General features: G+C 39.5%; 1 protein-coding gene across 1 annotated transcript; it reads left to right on the forward strand.

Moving 5' to 3' along the window:
- Positions 1-14,636: 14,636 nt before the first annotated feature.
- LOC110531641 (uncharacterized) lies at positions 14,637-17,538 on the forward strand. Its single transcript, XM_036987481.2, has 2 exons — positions 14,637-14,925; positions 15,486-17,538. The coding sequence occupies exons 1-2, from the start codon at positions 14,915-14,917 to the stop codon at positions 17,089-17,091; spliced, it is 1,617 nt and encodes a 538-aa protein (XP_036843376.2). The 5' UTR covers positions 14,637-14,914; the 3' UTR covers positions 17,092-17,538.
- Positions 17,539-20,856: the final 3,318 nt, after the last annotated feature.

Below are 20,856 nucleotides of genomic sequence, written 5' to 3' on the forward strand. Positions count from 1 at the left end.
GAAGACTCCTGGAACATATCCCAGTCTGTGCTAGGAAAACAGTCCTGTGGCTTAGTATCTGCTTCATCTGACCACTTTTTTTGTTGGCTGAGTCACTGGTGCTTCCTGCTTTACATTTTAGTTTGTAAGCAGGAATCAGGAGGATATAATTATGGTCAGATTTACCAAATGGAGGGTGAGGGAGAGCTTTGTACGCATCTCTGTGTATGGAGTAAAGGTGGTCTAGGGGGGGGGTTATGGAATGGGATCTGGTGTGTTGATCCCGGAACCCATTGACCCTGACCCCCAATATGCAACATAAAGTTATGCCCTTGCTTATCCCTTGTCCTCCTTTGTTTGGAATTTGCCACCTACATGGTACCCTCTGCTGAAAAATGATCTCCTCTGAAATCAGCTGACTTGGTGAGAGGGGGAGTACTATACTGGTGAGGTGAGGTGGGAGGAGAATACTGGGATATAAGACCTTGCCTCTTTCGCTCTCCTTCTATATTCCTCTGACTGCAGAACTGAGTCAAAGAATTTCCTGGCACAGAGGTAAGTTTAAAGGTACAATATTCAACCTGAAATATATTATCCTCAGCACCATAGTGTCTACATGTAAAAACAGCTTTTTTTGTAGTGAAAAAGATAAGAAAATGTTTTAAGTTGAGTTAAGCCCCCTGCACAAGGCCAGTTCAGGTGGTCCGGGCGTGCTGTCCTTGGTTGGACCACACATGTTGTCCTGCACTTGCTGTCTGGGTTGGTCCGTGTTGGAGTTGTTCCGTGCACATTGTCCGGTTGGTCTGTGTGAGAGGATGAATAGGTTTTTATAGTTTATAAGGCTATGCTTGTTAACATAGAGAAAGGGTAATGTAGAATGAACAGTAACAGTCTAGGACAAGAAAGTGGATTTTTTAGAATATGGCTGGGAGTTAATCACACAATGTACTGTTTGAAGCTATATCATAAAATGACAGTGGGGCAAAAAAGTATTTAGTCAGCCACCAATTGTGCAAGTTAAAAAAAATCCAGAAAATCACATTGTAGGAATTTTAATGAATTTATTTGCAAATTATGGTGGAAAATAAGTAAGCTTATAACGGGGATACTTATTAGTATATGTTACTTTGATATGGTTATATAAGACAGATGGTTACTTACAGCAAAAATGTCTAGCAACCCAAAGGTTGCGAGTTCAAATGTCATCACTGAGATTCCAACATGGATTGTCAACTCAGTGAAAACAGGGTGATGAGGGAGTCGCTACTAGACATACAAACCCGTAGCATGAGTGAAAATGTAATATTTTAGGGGATTCCTCAGGACGCATCCAATGATCCAGAAGTGGCGATCAGAGAGTTCTTGCAATCCGCCTTGAAACTTCCTCTAGAGACTGTAAACAAGGTGGTATTCCACCGAGGGTTACAGACTGAGGGTCCCTGACCTGTCTTCGCAAAAATCTGAACACTACCAGCAAAAGGAGCTGAACAAAAGCAGGGGAAGGGACCAAATTCGGTCTCAATTACCAATTTCCTAATGCGTTAAATTAACATCTCAAGAGGCTGTATCCTGTGCAGAGGCAGCAGAGGGAGAAGGGTAAGCGTGCCTTTCTCATTGAGGACAAACTCTTTATAGCTGGACAGCTCTTCTGAGACAGCTCCATAACACTATGGCTGTACTAAATTCTTCAGGGACGTCAGGTTACAGAAAAGTGGGGACTGTAAAAATATCTGAACTCTATCAAGTTCATATGCGCACACACACTTAATTACACGCTCGCTTACACACACACACTTGATCTCTCTTTCTTCACTCCCTCTCTATTGTCGAGACCTAATTTTATGTTTTGTTTGTCTATCTTTTGTATGTCTTTGTCTACATGTTCACAATAAACAATGGGAAGATATCAGAATAGGGGCATTGGGGAATTATAACATATTGTACTGGATACATTTGTACTGTAGTGAAGCCGTTTCTAGAGTAATGCAAGGTCTCTTTCATAATCGTGTGAAACGTCAATTGCTATGGAAATGCTGGGATGTGTTTTTCTATGAAAATTCTGTTAAATGTAATTATGATGCAACTATGATGGCAATAAAATATGGATTACAATTATCATCCTGAATATTAAGGCTATATTCACTTCATGTTACACACATAACCATGCAAATTGGCTGGGTTATTATTTATTTGGACATCACACAATATATTCTTACTCTTATCCAGACATCATATACACTCTCTAAATCACATCCAATATCACAATCATCAACCTACTCAGATTTACTACACACATCTTGACTACATGTTTGAATATCTGTGGCATTGGCTCACAGGCAAACAGGCAAGGGAATAAAACAAATATTGCTAGAACCTGTTTCTTGAATTCTAAACATCAGACATTTTAAATCTCACATTTTGACCGTTATAATACCTCTGATGGCAGTAACTTTACAAGCACTAATTATGGTCAATTTAGACTGAGAATAGTATATAGTTGTGGTAAGAGGTGAAATAAGTTATAAATAGCCAGTTATAATTGTAACGGTTTAGCAGATTATTAAAAAAAAGATCACTTTACATGGCTAAAAGAAAAGGAATATAACATATACTGTCTACAAAAAAACTCACTCTACATCCTTAGAATAAGTTGTTGTAACGGATCTCCTCTTCGTCTGAGGAGGAGTAGGAAGGATCGGACCAATATGCAGCGTGGTAAGTATCCATCATTTTTTAATAAACTGAACACTAGAACAAAAAACCAACAGAGCGGAACAAACAAAACAGTTCTGTCTGGTGCAGACACACAAAGACAGAAAACAACTACCCACACCTCAAGTGGGAAAACAGGCTGCCTAAGTATGGTTCTCAATCAGAGACAACGATTGACAGCTAACTCTGATTGGGAACCATACCAGGCCAAACACATAGAAATACAAAACATAGAATGCCCACCCCAACTCACGCCCTGACCAAACTAAAATAGAGACATAAAAAAGGAACTAAGGTCAGGACGTGACAGTTGTGTGGAAAAAAGGATTGGGGTGGTGAACAGTGGAGGCTCCTCAGAGGAGGAAGGGGAGGATCATCCTCCTCAGTGAAATTGCATAAACATAAAAATAGTGAAACACTAAAAAAGTTAATCTTTTACCATAAAACTATATTAAATATATTCATATGTCACCAACATTTTTATTTAAACACACTGTTTTGCAACAAAGGTATCCATGTATGCCGATGACTCAAGTTTTATATTAATTCTGCAAGCTAGATCCCTGCAATGTCTCATTAAAGATAACTTTTCTGGACTGTCTGGACTAAAACCTAATTATGATAAGTGTACAATATTATGTATTGGATCTTTAAAATAAAACTTTTACATTATCTTGCAGTTATCCTATAAAATGGGCTGACGGTGAAGTAGACATACTTGGTATTCATATCCACAATGAATTTCAATAAACAAGATCTTTCAACCATAGAGTGCTAAATACTTTCCTATTTTGTAAGGGTTTTTGTCTGACGAAAGAGGAGTAGTATGAAGGATCGGAGGACCAATGCGCAGCGTGGTAAGTGTTCATAGTTTTTTTAATGAATAACGAACACTGAACAAAACAATAAATGTGAGGTAATCAAAACAGAAACAGTCCCCTGTGGCACAAACACTAACACGGAAAAATAAACACCCACGAAACACAGGTGGAAAAAAGCTACCTAAGTATGATTCTCAATCAGAGACAACTAACGACACCTGCCTTTGATTGTGAACCATACTAAGCCGAACACAGAAACCAACATAGAAAAACAAACAGACTGCCCACCCCAACTCACGCCCTGACCATACTAAAATAAAGACAAAACAAAGGAACTAAGGTCAGAACGTGACATATTTACGGAAAAAAATCCCATGATTAACTCCTTAGTCTCAGTTTACTCAATTACTTATGGCGCTGCCTACTCCTGAGGATTTGTATTTCAAATCATATGAGCAAAAATATTGATCTTTATCTGGGTTGCTAAACCAGTCAAGATAAAGCGTGCCTATTTATATAATGAATATGAACTGGGTGATTTGAGATTATTAAATATTAAAGCACTAAGCCTCTCTCTAAAAGCTTCACTCATATAAAAGTTTTACTTGAACCCTAAATAGTTTTCAAGTAGATGACTAAGAAAAGCTCATCCATTGTTTAAAATGGCCTGTTTGCCTTTGTGCAGATTGCCATGTCTCCTTTTCGATTAATTGAAAATAAAAATAAATGTCTAAGTATCTGTCTTTTTCAAACAAGCATTGTAGAGCTGGTTACGAATTAAATTTCTTCCCCCTGAAAAGATAGAACAAATATTACATCAAATATTATGGCTGAACTCAAATGTACTGGTTGAAAAAAAAACTGTATTTATGGAAAAGATGTTTAAAAAGGGTACTTTGATTATAAATTATATTGTAAATTAGAATGATAGAGTTGTGTATTTTATAATCAGAATTGTATAGGAAGGTCTGTTCAATCTAAGATAATAACCAATTGATTTTTATTTTTTTAATTTTATTTAACCTTAATTTAATTAACTAGGCAAGTCAGTTAAGAACAAATTATTATTTACAATGACGGCCTACCAAAAGGCAAAACGCCTCCTGCCGGGACGGTGCCTGGGATTAAAAAAATACAAATAAATACAATATAAATATAGGACAAAAAACACATCACAACAAGAGAGACAACACAACACGACATAAAGAGAGACCTAAGACAACAACATAGCAAGGCAGCAACACATGACAACACAGCATTGTAGCTGCACAACATAACAACAGCATGGTAGCAACACAACATGGTAGCAGCACAAAACATTGTACAAACATTATTGGACACAGTCAATAGCACAAAGGTCAAGAAGGTAGAGACAACAATACATCATACAAGCACCCACAACTGTCAGTAAGAGTGTCCATGATTGAGTCTTTCAAATAAGAGATTGAGGTAAAACTGTCCAGTTTGAGTGTTTGTTACAGCTTGTTCCAGTCGCTAGCTGCAGCGAACTGAAAAGAGGAGTGACCCTGGGATGTGTGTGCTTTGGGGACCTTTGACAGAATGTGACTGGCGGAACGGGAATTGTATGTGGAGAATGAGGGCAGCGGTAGATATCTCAGATCGGGGGGAGTGAGGCCTAAGAGGCTTTTATAAATAAGCATCAACCAGTGCGACGGGTATACAGAGATGACCAGTTTACAGAGAAGTATAGAGTGCAGTGATGTGTCCTATAAGGAGCATTGGTGGTGAATCTGATGGCACCCTTACCTGCCGATCTATAAATGATGTCTCTGTAATCTAGCATGGGTAGGATGGTCATCTGAATCAGGGTTCGTTTGGCAGCTGGGGTGAAAGAGGAGCAATTACGATAGAGGAAACCATGTGTAGATTTTACTTTAGACTGCAGCTTTGATATCTTCAGAGAGAAGAACAGTGTACCGTCTAGCCATACTCCCAAGTACTTGTATGAGGTGACTACCTCAAGCTCTAAACCCTCAGAGGTAGTAATAACACCTGTGGGAAGAGGGGCATTCTTCTTACCAAACCATATGACCTTTGTTTTGGAGATGTTCAGAACAAGGTTAAGGGTAGATAAAGCTTGTTAGACACTAAGAAAGCTTTGTTGTAGGGCATTTAACACAAAATCCAGGGAGGGGCCAGTTGAGTATAAGACTGTATCATCTGCATATAAATGGATGAGAGAGCTTCCCACTGCCTGAGCTATGTTATTAATGTAAATTGAAAAGAGAGTAGGGCCTAGGATTGAGCCTTGGGGTACTCCCTTGGTGACAGGCAAAGGCTGAGATAGCAGATTTTCAAACTTTATACACTGCACTCTTTGAGAGAGGTAGTTAGCAAACCCGGCCAAAGACCCCTCAGAGACAACAATACTCTTTAGCCACAAGAATGGAATGGTCTACCATATCAAACGCTTTGGCCAAGTCAATAAAAATAGCAGCACAATATTGCTTAGAATCAAGGGAAATGGTGACATCATTGAGTACCTTTAAGGTTGCAGTGACATATCCATAACCTGAGCGGTAACCAGATTGCAGACCCGAGAGAATACAATAGACATCAAGAAAGCCAGTCAGTTGATTATTGACAAGTTTTTCCAACACTTTTGATAAACAGGGCAAAATAGAAATAGGCCTATAACTAGGATCAATTTGATCTCACCCTTTAAATAAAGGACAAACTTTGGCTGCCTTCCACAAAATGGGAACCTCCCCAGAGAGGAGGGACAGATTAACTTCTTACGGATACGTGGGACGTTAGCGCCTCACCTGGCAAAATTCCGGTGAAATTGCAGAGCCCGAAAATCAAAAATACTAAATTCAAATATTTAACAGTCCTGAAAATATATGTTTTATACATCAACATGAAGCTTAACTTCTTGTTAATCCAGCCAAGGTGTCATATTTCAAAAAGGCTTTTACGGCGAAAGCAAACCATGCGATTATCTGAGGACAGCACCCAGCACACAAATGCATAACAAATTATTTTCAACCAGGGAGTTGCAACACGAAAGTCAGAAATAGCGAAATAATATATGCTTTACCTTTGAAGATCTTCTTATGTTGTCACTCCAAAAGGTCCCAGTTACATTACAAATGGTCCTTTTGTTCGATAAAGTCTTTTTTCATATCCATAAAAACTCAGTTTAGCTGACGCGCTTCAGTCAATAATCCACTCCGTTTCCCTCCTTCAAAATGCACACAAAATGAATCCCAAATGTTACTAATAAACTTATCCAAACAAGTCAATCAACATTTATAATGAAACCTTAGGTACCCTAATTCACAAATAAACAATACAATTTAAGACAGAGAATCGTTATTGTCTTTACGGGAGATAGAGCGCGTTCTTTTTGTTTATCTGCCATGCGCTTGGAAACACTTGAAAACACTACAGCCAAAATGGGAGCCACTTAGAAAAACTACAACTTCTCCATCATTTTTCCAAAAACCAGCCTGAAACTTTTTCTAAAGACTGTTGACATCTAGTGGAAGCCCTAGGAACTGCAATCGGGGACGATTTTGCCCTATTATAAAAGTGCCAGCCATTGAAATCAGTGATATGCTGATTTTTTTGGGGGGGGATGGTTTGTCTTCGGGTTTCCCCTGCCATTTCAGTTCTGTTATACTCACATACATTATTTTAACAGTTTTAGAAACTTTAGAGTGTTTTCTATCCAAATCTACCAATTATATGCATATCCTAGCCCCCTATCCCAAAGAAGTTAAGAAGGTTGGAGATAGGCTTGGCAATTATAGGGACAGCAACCATAAAGAAGAAGGGTCTAAACCATCTGACCCAGTTTAAGGAGCTCCTTTAGCACCTTGGACTCAGTGACTGCCTGCAGGGAGAAACTTTGTAGCGGGGCAGGGGAAAAAGAGGGAGAAGCATCAGGGATAGTTGCATTAGAAGGGGTGGAAGATGAGGAAATGTTGGAAGGGTGGATCATGGCTGAGTCAAAAAGATATCCTGACTTAATGAAGTGGTGATTAAAGAGCTCAGCCATGTGCTTCTTGTTAGTAACAACCATATCATCAACATTAAGAGACATGGGACGCTGTGAGGAGGAGGGTTCATTCTCCAGGTCTTTATTAAACATTTTCCAGAACTTCTTAGGGTTATACCCACAGAGAGAGAACTGCTCCTTAAAGTAACTAACTTTGGCCTTTCAGATAGCCTGAGTGCACTTATTTCTCATTTGCCTGAATGATAGCCAGTCAGCCTGAGTACGCGTGTGCCGAGCATTTTGCCAAATACAATTCTTGAAGTGGAGTAGCTCTGCAAGATCACGGTCGAACCAGTGGCTGAACCTGTTTTTAATTATTGGTTTCTTTATGGGGGCGTGTTTGTTAACAATACCACTGAAAATGTCAAAAAAAGAAGGTCGGGGCGTCTTCGACAGAGAGAATCGAGATGGTTTTATACCATTTTACAGAGGCCAGCTCATTACATTTTTTTAGCAAGTGTCTATGACAAATCAGAACAGGTCGTTTCACTGAGCAGCCATTACGAACACAGGCTGTAAAACAGTGATCACTAAGGTCATTACAGAAAACACCAGACTGATACCTATCAGGATTATTTGTGAGGATAACATAGTAGCCTTTCTAGGTGTTTGGAGTCATACCTTGTGTGATTGTTCGATAATCTGAAAAAGATGTAGGGAATCCCATTGCTTTAGGACTTGGTCAGGTGGTTTAAACATGTCCCAGTTTAGGTCACCTAGCAGGACAAATTCAGACATAGTGTAAGGGACCAGGAGAGAGCTTAGGGCAGGTAGGGTACAGGCTGGTGCTGATGGAGGATGATAGCACCCAGCAACAGTCAACAAAGAGCTATTTGAAAGTTTAATGCTTAAAACCATCAAATCAAATTGTTTGGGGACAGGCTTGGTGGAGACAACTGAGCGCTGAAGGTGATACTTGGTAAAGATTGTCACTCCCCAACCTTTGGAAGATCTGTCTTGCCAAAAAAGTTTATAACCAGAAAGGTTAACATCAGTATTCAAAACACTTTTCTTTAACCACGTCTCAGTAATGACCAACACATCTGGAATGGAGCTGTGAATCCTCCCTTTCAATTGATCCATGTTACGTAATAAACCTCTAGTGTTAACGTGCAGAAAACCCAGGCTTTTACGAGAGCAGAAATCAGTGAAGCAGATATCAGAGCACAAGTCAGAATTGGCGCTAGCAACAGTAGATGGGCCAGGGTGTACAGTGCCTTGCGAAAGTATTCGGCCCCCTTGAACTTTGCGACCTTTTGCCACATTTCAGGCTTCAAACATAAAGATATAAAACTGTATTTTGTTGTGAAGAATAATCAACAAGTGGGACACAATCATGAAGTGGAACGACATTTATTGGATATTTCAAACTTTTTTAACAAATCAAAAACTGAAAAATTGGGCGTGCAAAATTATTCAACCCCCTTAAATTAATACTTTGTAGCGCCACCTTTTGCTGCGATTACAGCTGTAAGTCGCTTGGGGTATGTCTCTATCAGTTTTGCACATCGAGAGACTGACATTTTTTCCCATTCCTCCTTGCAAAACAGCTCGAGCTCAGTGAGGTTGGATGGAGAGCATTTGTGAACAGCAGTTTTCAGTTCTTTCCACAGATTCTCGATTGGATTCAGGTCTGGACTTTGACTTGGCCATTCTAACACCTGGATATGTTTATTTTTGAACCATTCCATTGTAGATTTTGCTTTGTGTTTTGGATCATTGTCTTGTTGGAAGACAAATCTCCGTCCCAGTCTCAGGTCTTTTGCAGACTCCATCAAGTTTTCTTCCAGAATGGTCCTGTATTTGGCTCCATCCATCTTCCCATCAATTTTAACCATCTTCCCTGTCCATGCTGAAGAAAAGCAGGCCCAAACCATGATGCGGCCTCCACCATGTTTGACAGTGGGGATGGTGTGTTCAGGGTGATGAGCTGTGTTGCTTTTACGCCAAACATAACGTTTTGCATTGTTGCCAAAAAGTTCAATTTTGGTTTCATCTGACCAGAGCACCTTCTTCCACATGTTTGGTGTGTCTCCCAGGTGGCTTGTGGCAAACTTTAAACAACACTTTTTATGGATATCTTTAAGAAATGGCTTTCTTCTTGCCACTCTTCCATAAAGGCCAGATTTGTGCAATATACGACTGATTGTTGTCCTATGGACAGAGTCTCCCACCTCAGCTGTAGATCTCTGCAGTTCATCCAGAGTGATCATGGGCCTCTTGGCTGCATCTCTGATCAGTCTTCTCCTTGTATGAGCTGAAAGTTTAGAGGGACGGCCAGGTCTTGGTAGATTTGCAGTGGTCTGATACTCCTTCCATTTCAATATTATCGCTTGCACAGTGCGATATTATGTTTGAAGCCTGAAATGTGGCAAAAGGTCGCAAAGTTCAAGGGGGCCGAATACTTTCGCAATGCACTGTACATGCACATTTCCAGATATTTAATTTTTTTATTTTTTTTTATTTCACCTTTATTTAACCAGGTAGGCAAGTTGAGAACAAGTTCTCATTTACAATTGCGACCTGGCCAAGATAAAGCAAAGCAGTTCGACAGATACAACGACACAGAGTTACACATGGAGTAAAACAAACATACAGTCAATAATACAGTATAAACAAGTCTATATACAATGTGAGCAAATGAGGTGAGAAGGGAGGTAAAGGCAAAAAAGGCCATGGTGGCAAGGTAAATACAATATAGCAAGTAAAACACTGGAATGGTAGTTTTGCAATGAAAGAATGTGCAAAGTAGAAATAAAAATAATGGGGTGCAAAGGAGCAAAATAAAAAAATAAATTAAATACAGTTGGGAAAGAGGTAGTTGTTTGGGCTAAATTATAGGTGGGCTATGTACAGGTGCAGTAATCTGTGAGCTGCTCTGACAGTTGGTGCTTAAAGCTAGTGAGGGAGATAAGTGTTTCCAGTTTCAGAGATTTTTATAGCTCGTTCCAGTCATTGGCAGCAGAGAACTGGAAAGAGAGGCGGCCAAAGAAAGAATTGGTTTTGGGGGTGACTAGAGAGATATACCTGCTGGAGCGTGTGCTACAGGTGGGAGATGCTATGGTGACCAGCGAGCTGAGATAAGGGGGGACTTTACCTAGCAGGGTCTTGTAGATGACATGGAGCCAGTGGGTTTGGCGACGTGTATGAAGCGAGGGCCAGCCAACGAGAGCGTACAGGTCGCAATGGTGGGTAGTGTATGGGGCTTTGGTGACAAAACGGATTGCACTGTGATAGACTGCATCCAATTTGTTGAGTAGGGTATTGGAGGCTATTTTGTAAATGACATCGCCAAAGTCGAGGATTGGTAGGATGGTCAGTTTTACAAGGGTATGTTTGGCAGCATGAGTGAAGGATGCTTTGTTGCGAAATAGGAAGCCAATTCTAGATTTAACTTTGGATTGGAGATGTTTGATATGGGTCTGGAAGGAGAGTTTACAGTCTAACCAGACACCTAAGTATTTGTAGTTGTCCACGTATTCTAAGTCAGAGCCGTCCAGAGTAGTGATGTTGGACAGGCGGGTAGGTGCAGGTAGCGATCGGTTGAAGAGCATGCATTTAGTTTTACTTGTATTTAAGAGCAATTGGAGGCCACGGAAGGAGAGTTGTATGGCATTGAAGCTTGCCTGGAGGGTTGTTAACACAGTGTCCAAAGAATCATCAACAGTTATACAATCAAGGCACAACATAGTACAGGAGGAGCTCTGCAGTGCTGGTTTATGACATCTGAATGTGTATCAGATGGCAACAAGATCTGAAAAACACATTTAGCCTGTGCTTAGCTCTATTCCATTTATTTTTTACACTAAACAACTCCCTAGTCTTTACTGGTGACAAACATACCCATAGTATGATGCAGCAACTACCATGCCTGAACATATGAAGAGTGGTACGCAGTGATGTGTTGTATTGGATTTGCCTCAAACATAACACTTTGTATTCAAGACATAAAGTTATGTTATGCCACATTTTTAGCAGTTTTACTTTAGTGCCTTATTGCAAACAGGATGCATGTTTTGAGATATATTAATTCTGTACAAGCTTTTTTTTACTCTGTCAAATTGGTCAGTTTTGTGCCATAACTACAATGCTGTTGATCCATCCTCAGTTTCCTCCTATCACAGCCATTAAACTCTGTACTTGTCCTAAAGTCACCATTTACCTCATGATGAAATCCCTGAGCGGTTTCATTCAACTGAGTTAGGAAGGACATATGTATCTTTGTAATGACAGGGTGTATTGATACACCATTCAATGTGTATTTCATAACTTCACCATGCTCAAATTAAAAATTTTACCCAGCTACCAATAGGTGCCCTTCTTTGCGAGGCATTGAAACACCTCCCTAGTCTTTGTGGTTGAATCTGTGTTTGAAATTCACTGCTTGACTCAGGGACCTTACAGAATATTGTATGTGTGAGGTACAGAGATGAGGTAGTCATTCAAAAATAATTTTAAATGCTATTATTGCACACAGAGTGAGTCCACGCAACTTATTATGTGACTTGCTAAGCATATTTTTTTACTCCTGACCTTATTTAGCTTTTCCATAATAAAAGGGGTTGAATACTTATTGACTCAAGACATTTCAGCTTTTCATTTTTTATAAATGTATAAAAAATTCTAAAAACACAATTCCACTTTGACATTATTGTGTATTGTGTGTTGGCCATTGAATGTAATACATTTGAAATTCAGGCTGCAACACAACAACATGTGGAAAAAGTCATGGTGTTTGAATACTTTCTGAAGGCGCACGGTACATTCATTGAATACCTGGGTGAAAGTGAGTTGTTTCTCTTGTTGTTTGTATTGTTATTATTGGGTTATCTATTTTATATGTTCAGGTACCATGTTTACATTGACATTTTTACAGTTGGTACTTCATTCATTCATCATTTATTAATTACTTTCTAAACATTAAACACGCTCGGAGCTAAATTTAAAAAATGATGTTGTGTGAATTTGTGCATTCATATTTTGCCTTCAAATAGCTTGGTTGACTGGGCAAGGAGTTTAGTTTGCTGAACTTATTTAGACTCAACTTTTCAACAATTCAAATTGTGTCGGGGGTTTCATAAAAATAAATAGATATATTTGGATAATTTGTGAGGGATTGTTAGGATTTGTTCCTTTTGTCCTTGCCAATCATTGGCTCATTGGTGAAATTAGCATTATGACTATCTTTAATTAAATCGTTCAAAAACCTTTATTAATGCAATTGCAGACAGAAGTTGACAATCAGGAACATAGCACTCATGTGTCCGAGTAAGTTCTGCACCAAACAAAAGGTCTTAATTTGTTTTGTTAAACCCTAAGTCCAGCCCTGGTGATGTTACTACCTACGTCATTACCTTTTTACGCCTGAGACCAAAACCATGCCTACAAAGCTATATAAACAACTGCTTTTAGTGTTATCTAAAAACTTAGCAGTAAACGTCCACTCCCCAAAGTTGATTCATTGTGGAATGTTTGACTAGTCTTATCTCCTTCACTCCCCTGCAGAGTTCTGTCTCAGTCACGCATTTCTAAAAGGGGTCTTTTTATAATAAGTAGACAGAGAGAGAACTAGAAAACAACTGTGGAACAATTCTAAACCTCTATAATGAATATATATATTGTTAATCTGTAGTCTAGGACCCTATAAATGTAAGGAGGGAGGGGTTTTATAACTCCCCTTCCATTAATACAATATAAGCATAATCAATTATTCTAATACATCAAGCATTTTGGTACAACCCTTATCGTGACCCCTAGGTGAACCCGATAGGATCATGAAAAAAAATGTTGAGTTTTACAGCAGCCTTTCTTCAACATAAATTACTTATCGGTCCATATTATAGTTCATCCCATTTAAAATGTATAGTACTAGTAATCATAACATATTTTCCCAACTCATTCATGTAAAATGTTTATTCCAAGTTGCCTACTGTCATGACTCTCCTGTGAAGATCTGAAGGATCAGATTATAGTGGGAACGCTCTACAGTGCCCTCTCTCTCCCACAGAGGTGGAGGTGGGCGCTTTATGGCGGTTGAAAAATACTCTACTTCTGGGCTCTGTAGTATCGAGATTGAAATGTGAGTGTTTAGCACAGAGCGACACCTGGACATCAAAGGTTGAATAATTGAACAGTATTTCTTGTTGTATAAAATAAATGATTGAGTATAGGAATACTTTTGGAAAGATACCAATGTAATCTTAGTCTTCCAAATGAGAATAGTTTTCATAGTAACTAGGATCAGACATTGGCCACGCCCCCGTGAGCACAGACATTACACTGCGTCATGGAACACCCCCTTTCTTCTCCAGTATAAAACCCACTTCCGACAAAATGTACATTAGACCAGAAAAGATGAAAGCTGTCGCTACATGTTGAAATGGTTGGCAACTCTACCAAAGGATAAAACCAGAGAACGTGGAGATCATTCCCAAGTTGAAACGGCTAAGAAATCTACGAACTGAAGAACAATTACGCAGACTGCAGCTGTTTAAGTACTTTTTCTGGTAAACAAAACCGGTCAAATGACCGAATGGTATTCTGACATATCCGTTATAACAAGCTACAACTACGAAAGACTTTGATCTCTGGTGGACAAACCAGAGATTTTCTGTCGATTGACTATCCAGCAGAGGGACCAGCGATCGCAGTGAGGGACAACAAAGGCATACACTCGTCAATATGTCATTTGCAATTTATTTTCGAATGAGCGGTTGTTCATGTTCAAAGTATATGCATTTCCATGAGTGTAGTGTAGTCGACGTGGATCCATTCTGAGTTTCCTGCTCTTGAGCTGGCACCCCTTTCCTTTGTCTACCAAACCGTCATATCGGCTAAGCCCACTAGGGACTTTTTAGTTTATCATGTCAGTAACCAATGTATAACTATTGTGTTCATGTAATTCTGTGATTGATTAGTTAGTAAATAAATAATTATTTATTTCGTGCAGATATCCAAGGGTTTGCGACATTCAAGAATGAGACTGATATAATTAATGTAATAATACATTAATGAGTGACCGTAAGATAATAAAATATCTGAAGAGTTATATTCGGGAAATTGCAACTCTATAAACAATATTTTCCCGTGGTGCCCCGACTTGACTTCCTAGTTAATTACGGAATAATTACACATAGAGAATTTATTTGATAATATAACAGTCTTCACATTTAATGACAGCAAATGCTACGGCACTACATTAAACTTACAAATACAGTGAAACCAGCTACCTCATCATTTTAAGTTGGCATGAAAGTATACTAACATTCCTGAGTTGGACAAGTCTACCAATTCGTTGAAACTATGTTTTCCGTTTACAGAGCTTAATCACCGGTCAACTGTGTATTCCCTGGATGGATCACACAACCAAGAGACCACCATGGCAAGCAAGTGAGTGTCAGCAGATTTTATTGTTATTACAAATATTATTGAGTGTATATATTTTTTTACTTCTATCCTTCCACTACCCTCAACCCTTCCCATCTCTTTCTGAAGACCATCCAGATTGATTTCTATTTGCCATATATTTTTAACTGTGCTGTTTCACAAAAATGTTGTACCTATATACATGTTATGGACAGTTTGAACATTTTATAGATTATTGACGAATGCAAACAGATTAAGCCTAACTCTGGTCTAGAATGCATTCTGAATGCATTCTGAATGGAGAATCTCCATTGAAAGTGTTTTTTTGTCAAGGAAATGGCTTAATCTGGATCCGGAAAACCCGTCCCCACAGTCCACTTGATTTGATTAATGCGATTGGTTGAAAGCTATGTGACATTTTAAACAAAACAAATTGCCTTGTTGGTAAAGTCTTCATCTTTTTGCCCTCAGATCTCTCAGAGATCTCTCAGAGAACTTATGATTCTTCCTATACAGTAAAACAAAATTATAAAGTACATTTTATATGATATTATAACGTATGTTAATTTATTTCCCATGATTAGAGACACATCGTCAAACATTCAAGATACGATTGCAAGTAACCTTATCGACCAAGGACCACCTGCAAGGTATCAGCTGGAAACAAAGGAACAGAAGCTAGATGATGAAGGCATGCTCAGAAGATGTACCTTTGGAGAGAGAGATTCCACCAAGGTTAACAGAACCGTTCTGATAGTGGGAGAGACAGGAACAGGGAAGTCATCTCTGATCAATATCATGGTCAATTATTTCCTGGGTGTAAAACAGGAGGACAAAGTCTGGTTTGAGATTGTGGAGGAGGAAATAGAGGAAAAAAGTCAGACTGAAATTCAAACTACAGCGATTACTGTATATGAGGTATTTGGGTTTGAGGGAATTAAAGTGCCATACTCTCTCACCATCATCGACACTCCTGGGTATGGAGACACCAGAGGGATTCAAGTAGACCAACTGATCTCTAAAAAACTATTTGAGTTGTTTAGATCTGAATATGGAGTCCATCAAATTGATGCTGTTGGTTTAGTGGTGAAGGCAAGTGCAAATCGACTCACTGTTGAACAGAAGTACATATTTGATGCAGTTTTGTCTTTATTTGGCAAAGACATGGAGAAGAACATTGTGGCACTCATCACACACTCAGATGGTTTTGAACCTACTAATGCTCTACAGGCCTTAGAAGATGCTCAAGTCCCCTGTGCAAAAGATGACAGCAATCAATCTATTTATTTCCTATTCAACAACTCTCAAAGAAAGAGTGTCACCTCTGCAAAAGCAGCCCAGGCCATGAAAGAAGAACGTATCTTGAAGAATTTATGGGACTTATCAGAGGAGAGCATGAAGGAATTCACAGAGTTCCTGGGTAGAATAACACCTCGAAACGTGAAGATGTCTGAAGGAGTTCTGAGAGAGCAGAAACACCTGGAGGAGTGTGTCAGCAACATACGCAAGCAGGTCCACCTGATTGATCTGAAACAGAATGAAATCAAGCAGACTCAAGAAGCACTCGATAAACACAAGAAAGTCATGGAGGAAAACAAGGACTTTTCATACACTGTTGAGGAGAAATACAAAGGAAAGGCAGATACAAATGGAGGTGAGGCTACCACTTGCACAGTCTGTGAGGAGAACTGTCACTTTCCAGGCTGCTGGTGGGTCAAAGATCTCTCATGGTGTACTGTGATGGAGAAGAACCACTGCACAAAGTGTACTGGGAAATGTCACTACACCAGTCATGTCAAAGAAAATAAAAAGTATGTTTTTATGATCAGGCAGGTTACAAGGACGAATGAGGAATTGAAAAAGAAATATGAAATCATTGAGAAAGCGGCTGGGGAGAAAGAGACTCTGATCAGCAGACTTCAGTCAGAGTTGAAGCAGTTCACATCTGAGAAAGCCAAACTGGTGGAAGAATCATACCAGTGTGTCATCAACCTTGAAGAGAAAGCCTTAAAGACCAGTTCACTGTCCACTGCTCAGCATCTGGACTTCCTGATTGAGAAGGTGAAGGAGACAGGAAACACAGAGAAGATTCACAAACTGGAGAAGATGAAGAAGAGAGCTGAGGAGGAACACAAGGGAGCTTTAGATTACTTTAAAGCTGGTATGAAGAAAAGGTTAAATAATCTCTGACAGAAGTACTGAGATAGTAGGGCAAAAAAATAACACATGAAAATAAAACATGAAAATAGGATAGAAAAGAGATGCTGGGTGGAACTGAAATCTGTTCTTCTTAATCCTTTTTCTCTTCAAGAAATACTGTACATTTAATGTCAACCACATAATATGTTGTATGAGATTAACCAATGCTATGTTTTGTTTCTTAATCATAACCTCAGATGATGGGTCTGCCTACACGAATAACACACTTTCGTCAATAGCTTGCATATATGACATTCTTTGTAAATACATTTTTGTTAACATGACATGTTTTTGTCACTGAAATCACCTTGTGTTTAGAATGAATGACAATGTAACATGTTTATCTAAACCCTCCGGTTGCTGGGCCAACTCTCTAAGGTAGCTAGGCTACCTGCATGGAACCTGTCAGAGGAGGGCATGATGGATTTCACTGAGTTCCAGAGTGGAAAAACACCTACAAATGGGGAGATTAATGAAGAAGTTCAGAGAGAACACAAACAACTGGAGGAATTTGGCAGCATCTTACGTGAATGAATCCACATGACTGATATGTAGCAGGATGCAATCAAACAGACTCTAAACAACCATGGAGGAATGCAAGAAAGACATGGAGTAAAATAAGGACTTTACATATACTGTTGAAGAACATTACAAAGAGAAAGTCCCCATAGAATCACCATGGTGGCATTTAAGTAAACAGGCAATGTCCTGCAGTGTCTGCGAGGAGAACTGTCACTTTCCAGGCTTCTGGTGGGTTATCGTGTAGTGTGATGAAGAACAACCAATGCACTGTTTGTAAAACAAAATGTCACTACACCAAGCATGTCAAATTATACAAAATGTATGTTACCAAGAACAGATCGATTCTCGGGACATATGAAGAGTTGAAAAAGAAGTATGACATCAATAAGAAAGCAGCTGTGGAGAAAGGGGGTCTGATCAGCAGACTCCAGACAGAGTTGGAGCAGTTCACACCTGAGAAAGACTGGTGGAGGAATCCTACCAGTGTGTCATCAAATGAGGTGAGATAAGGTGAGGTAAAGGCAAAGTAAATACAATATAGCAAGTAAAACACTGGAATGGTAGATTTGCAGTGGAATAATGTGCAAAGTAGAAATACAAAATAATGGGGTGCAAAGGAGCAAAATAAATAAATAAAATAAAATAAATACAGTAGGGAAAGGGGTAGTTGTTTGGGCTAAATTATAGATGGGCTATGTACAGGTGTAGTAATCTGTGAGCTGCTCTGATTGCTGGTGTTTAAAGCTGTTAAACTGACCATCCTACCGATCCCCGACTTCGGCGACGTCATTTACAAAATAGCCTCCAATACCCTACTCAATAAATTGGATGCAGTCTATCACAGTGCCATCCATTTTGTCACCAAAGCCCCATATACTCCCCACCACTGCGACCTGTACGCGCTCGTTGGCTGGCCCTCGCTTCATACTCGTCGCCAAACCCACTGGCTCCAGGTCATCTACAAGACCCTGCTAGGTAAAGTCCCTCCTTATCTCACCTCGCTGGTCACCATAGCAGCACCCACCTGTAGCACCCGCTCCAGCAGGTATCTCTCTCTGGTCACCCCCAAAACCAATTCTGACTTTGGCCGCCTCTCCTTCCAGTTCTCTGCTGCCAATGACTGGAATGAACTGCAAAAATCTCTGAAACTGGAAACACTTATGCCCCTCACTAGCTTTAAGCACCAGCTGTTAGAGCAGCTCACAGATTACTGCACATGTACATAGCCCATCTATAATTTAGCCCAAACAACTACCTCTCCCCTACTGTATTTATTTATTTTGCTCCTTTGCACCCCCATTATTTCTATGTCTACTTTGCACATTCTTCCACTGCAAATCTACCATTCCAGTGTTTATTTTTTTATTTTTACTTGCTATATTGTATTTACTTTGCCACCATGGCCTTTTTTGCCTTTACGTCCCTTATCTCACTTAATTTGCCCACATTGTATATAGACTTATTTTCTACTGTATTATTGACTGTATGTTTGTTTTACTCCATGTGTAACTCTGTGTTGTTATACGTGTCGAACTGCTTTGCTTTATCTTGGCCAGGACGCAATTGTAAATGAGAACTTGTTCTCAACTTGCCTACCTGGTTAAATAAAGGTGAAAGGAAATGTAAAAAATCAAACCTAAAGTTGTAGTTTGGAGAGTTCTTTCGGATTGCATTCTATTTTATTGTATTCTCTTATATTCTATTATCATCTGTGTTCTTTGTGTAGTCAGTATCCAATGTAATGCCTGAAACTTCATTATATAGTTTTGCTGTCAACAAGATTGTTTAAACACTGAAATGCTGCCACCCTAACAATTTTCCTGTAATGTTGAGGAGACAAGAACTCTATTAGAATGAAAGGAGGGTAAGTTAGGAAGTTAGGTATGGAAGAGTTGACCATGATGACAATTTCCCGTTTACTGTAAAAAAAATAAAAAAATAAAAAAAGCATTCATGCTATCTGGTGGATGAAAAATAAAAGGGAATTAAAAAAGTACAATGCAAAGATATCATAAAAGTACAGGTCATTTGAAGGAAACATGTATATTTGAAATTCCTATACAAAATATGTTACTCTATGATCTGAATTACATAAATAATGAAACAAAGATAATACATTAAGTAGAGATATAATATAAAGCAGATATAATTTCTGAAGCTGAAGATCAATACAATTTGACTTGATTTGTCACATACACAAGGTTAGCAGATGTTAAACTTGATGATTGAGTTGGAGGTGTGCATGTCCACGCAGTCATGGGTGAACAGAGAGTACAGGAGAGGACTGAGAATGCACCCTTGTGGGGCCCCAGTGTTGAGGATCAGCGGGGTGGAGATGTTGTTTCCTACCCTCACCACCTTGGGGTGGCCCGTCAGAAAGTCCAGGACCCAGTTGCACAGGGCGGGGTCGAGACCCAGGGCTTAAAGACGAGTTTGGAGGGTACTATGGTGTTAAATGCTGAGCTGTAATTGATTAAAAGTGTTCTTACATAGGTATTCCTCTTGTCCAGATGGGATAGGGCAGTGTGCAGTGTAATTGCGATTGCGTCGTCTGATGACCTACTGGGGCGGTAAGCAAACTGGAGTGGGTCTCGGGTGTCAGGTAGGGTGGAGGTGATATGATCGTTGACTAGTCTCTCAAAGCACTACATGATGATGAAATGAGTGCTACGGGGCGATAGTCGTTTAGCTCAGTAACCTCAGTTACATTTGCGCTATTATTTATTTACTAAGTAATTAAATAATTACAGAACATACAATACATAATAACATGATACAGTAAACACCGTCCCTAGTGGACTAAACAAAAACTGTTTGGTTTTAAAACCATAGATTCAGAGAGGAAAAGGAGGGGGGTTGTAAGGAAGACTACGGAATGGTCTCTATCAGACATGGGAAGTTACATAAATACATATGCCACTAACGATCGCTCTTTCGGAGAAAGGTAATGCATTGTATTTACGTGAAGCTGGCTTCAATGATTGAGCTGGTGGTGTGAGGCTCTGGCTTGCCCAGACGAGGTCGCCATTGTCCTTTATAGATTCTTCCGGGTCGTCGTGGAGTGAGATGTTGTGGTTTCCTGCGTCGGCCAATGTTCTTACTAGATTTGCTACCTTTCCAGCTGCAGTCTGTTAGGCTGCAATCTAGGACTCACTTCTACTTGAGTGATCAATAGTTCAGAGTTCATACCATTTCACGTGTGGCGCAAGCTCTCACATTTTCTGACCTGTAGAG

Source organism: Oncorhynchus mykiss, chromosome 9 (assembly GCF_057628025.1).
Source record: "Oncorhynchus mykiss isolate SJ-2025 chromosome 9, ASM5762802v1, whole genome shotgun sequence".
In the NCBI taxonomy this organism is placed as follows: domain Eukaryota; kingdom Metazoa; phylum Chordata; class Actinopteri; order Salmoniformes; family Salmonidae; genus Oncorhynchus; species Oncorhynchus mykiss.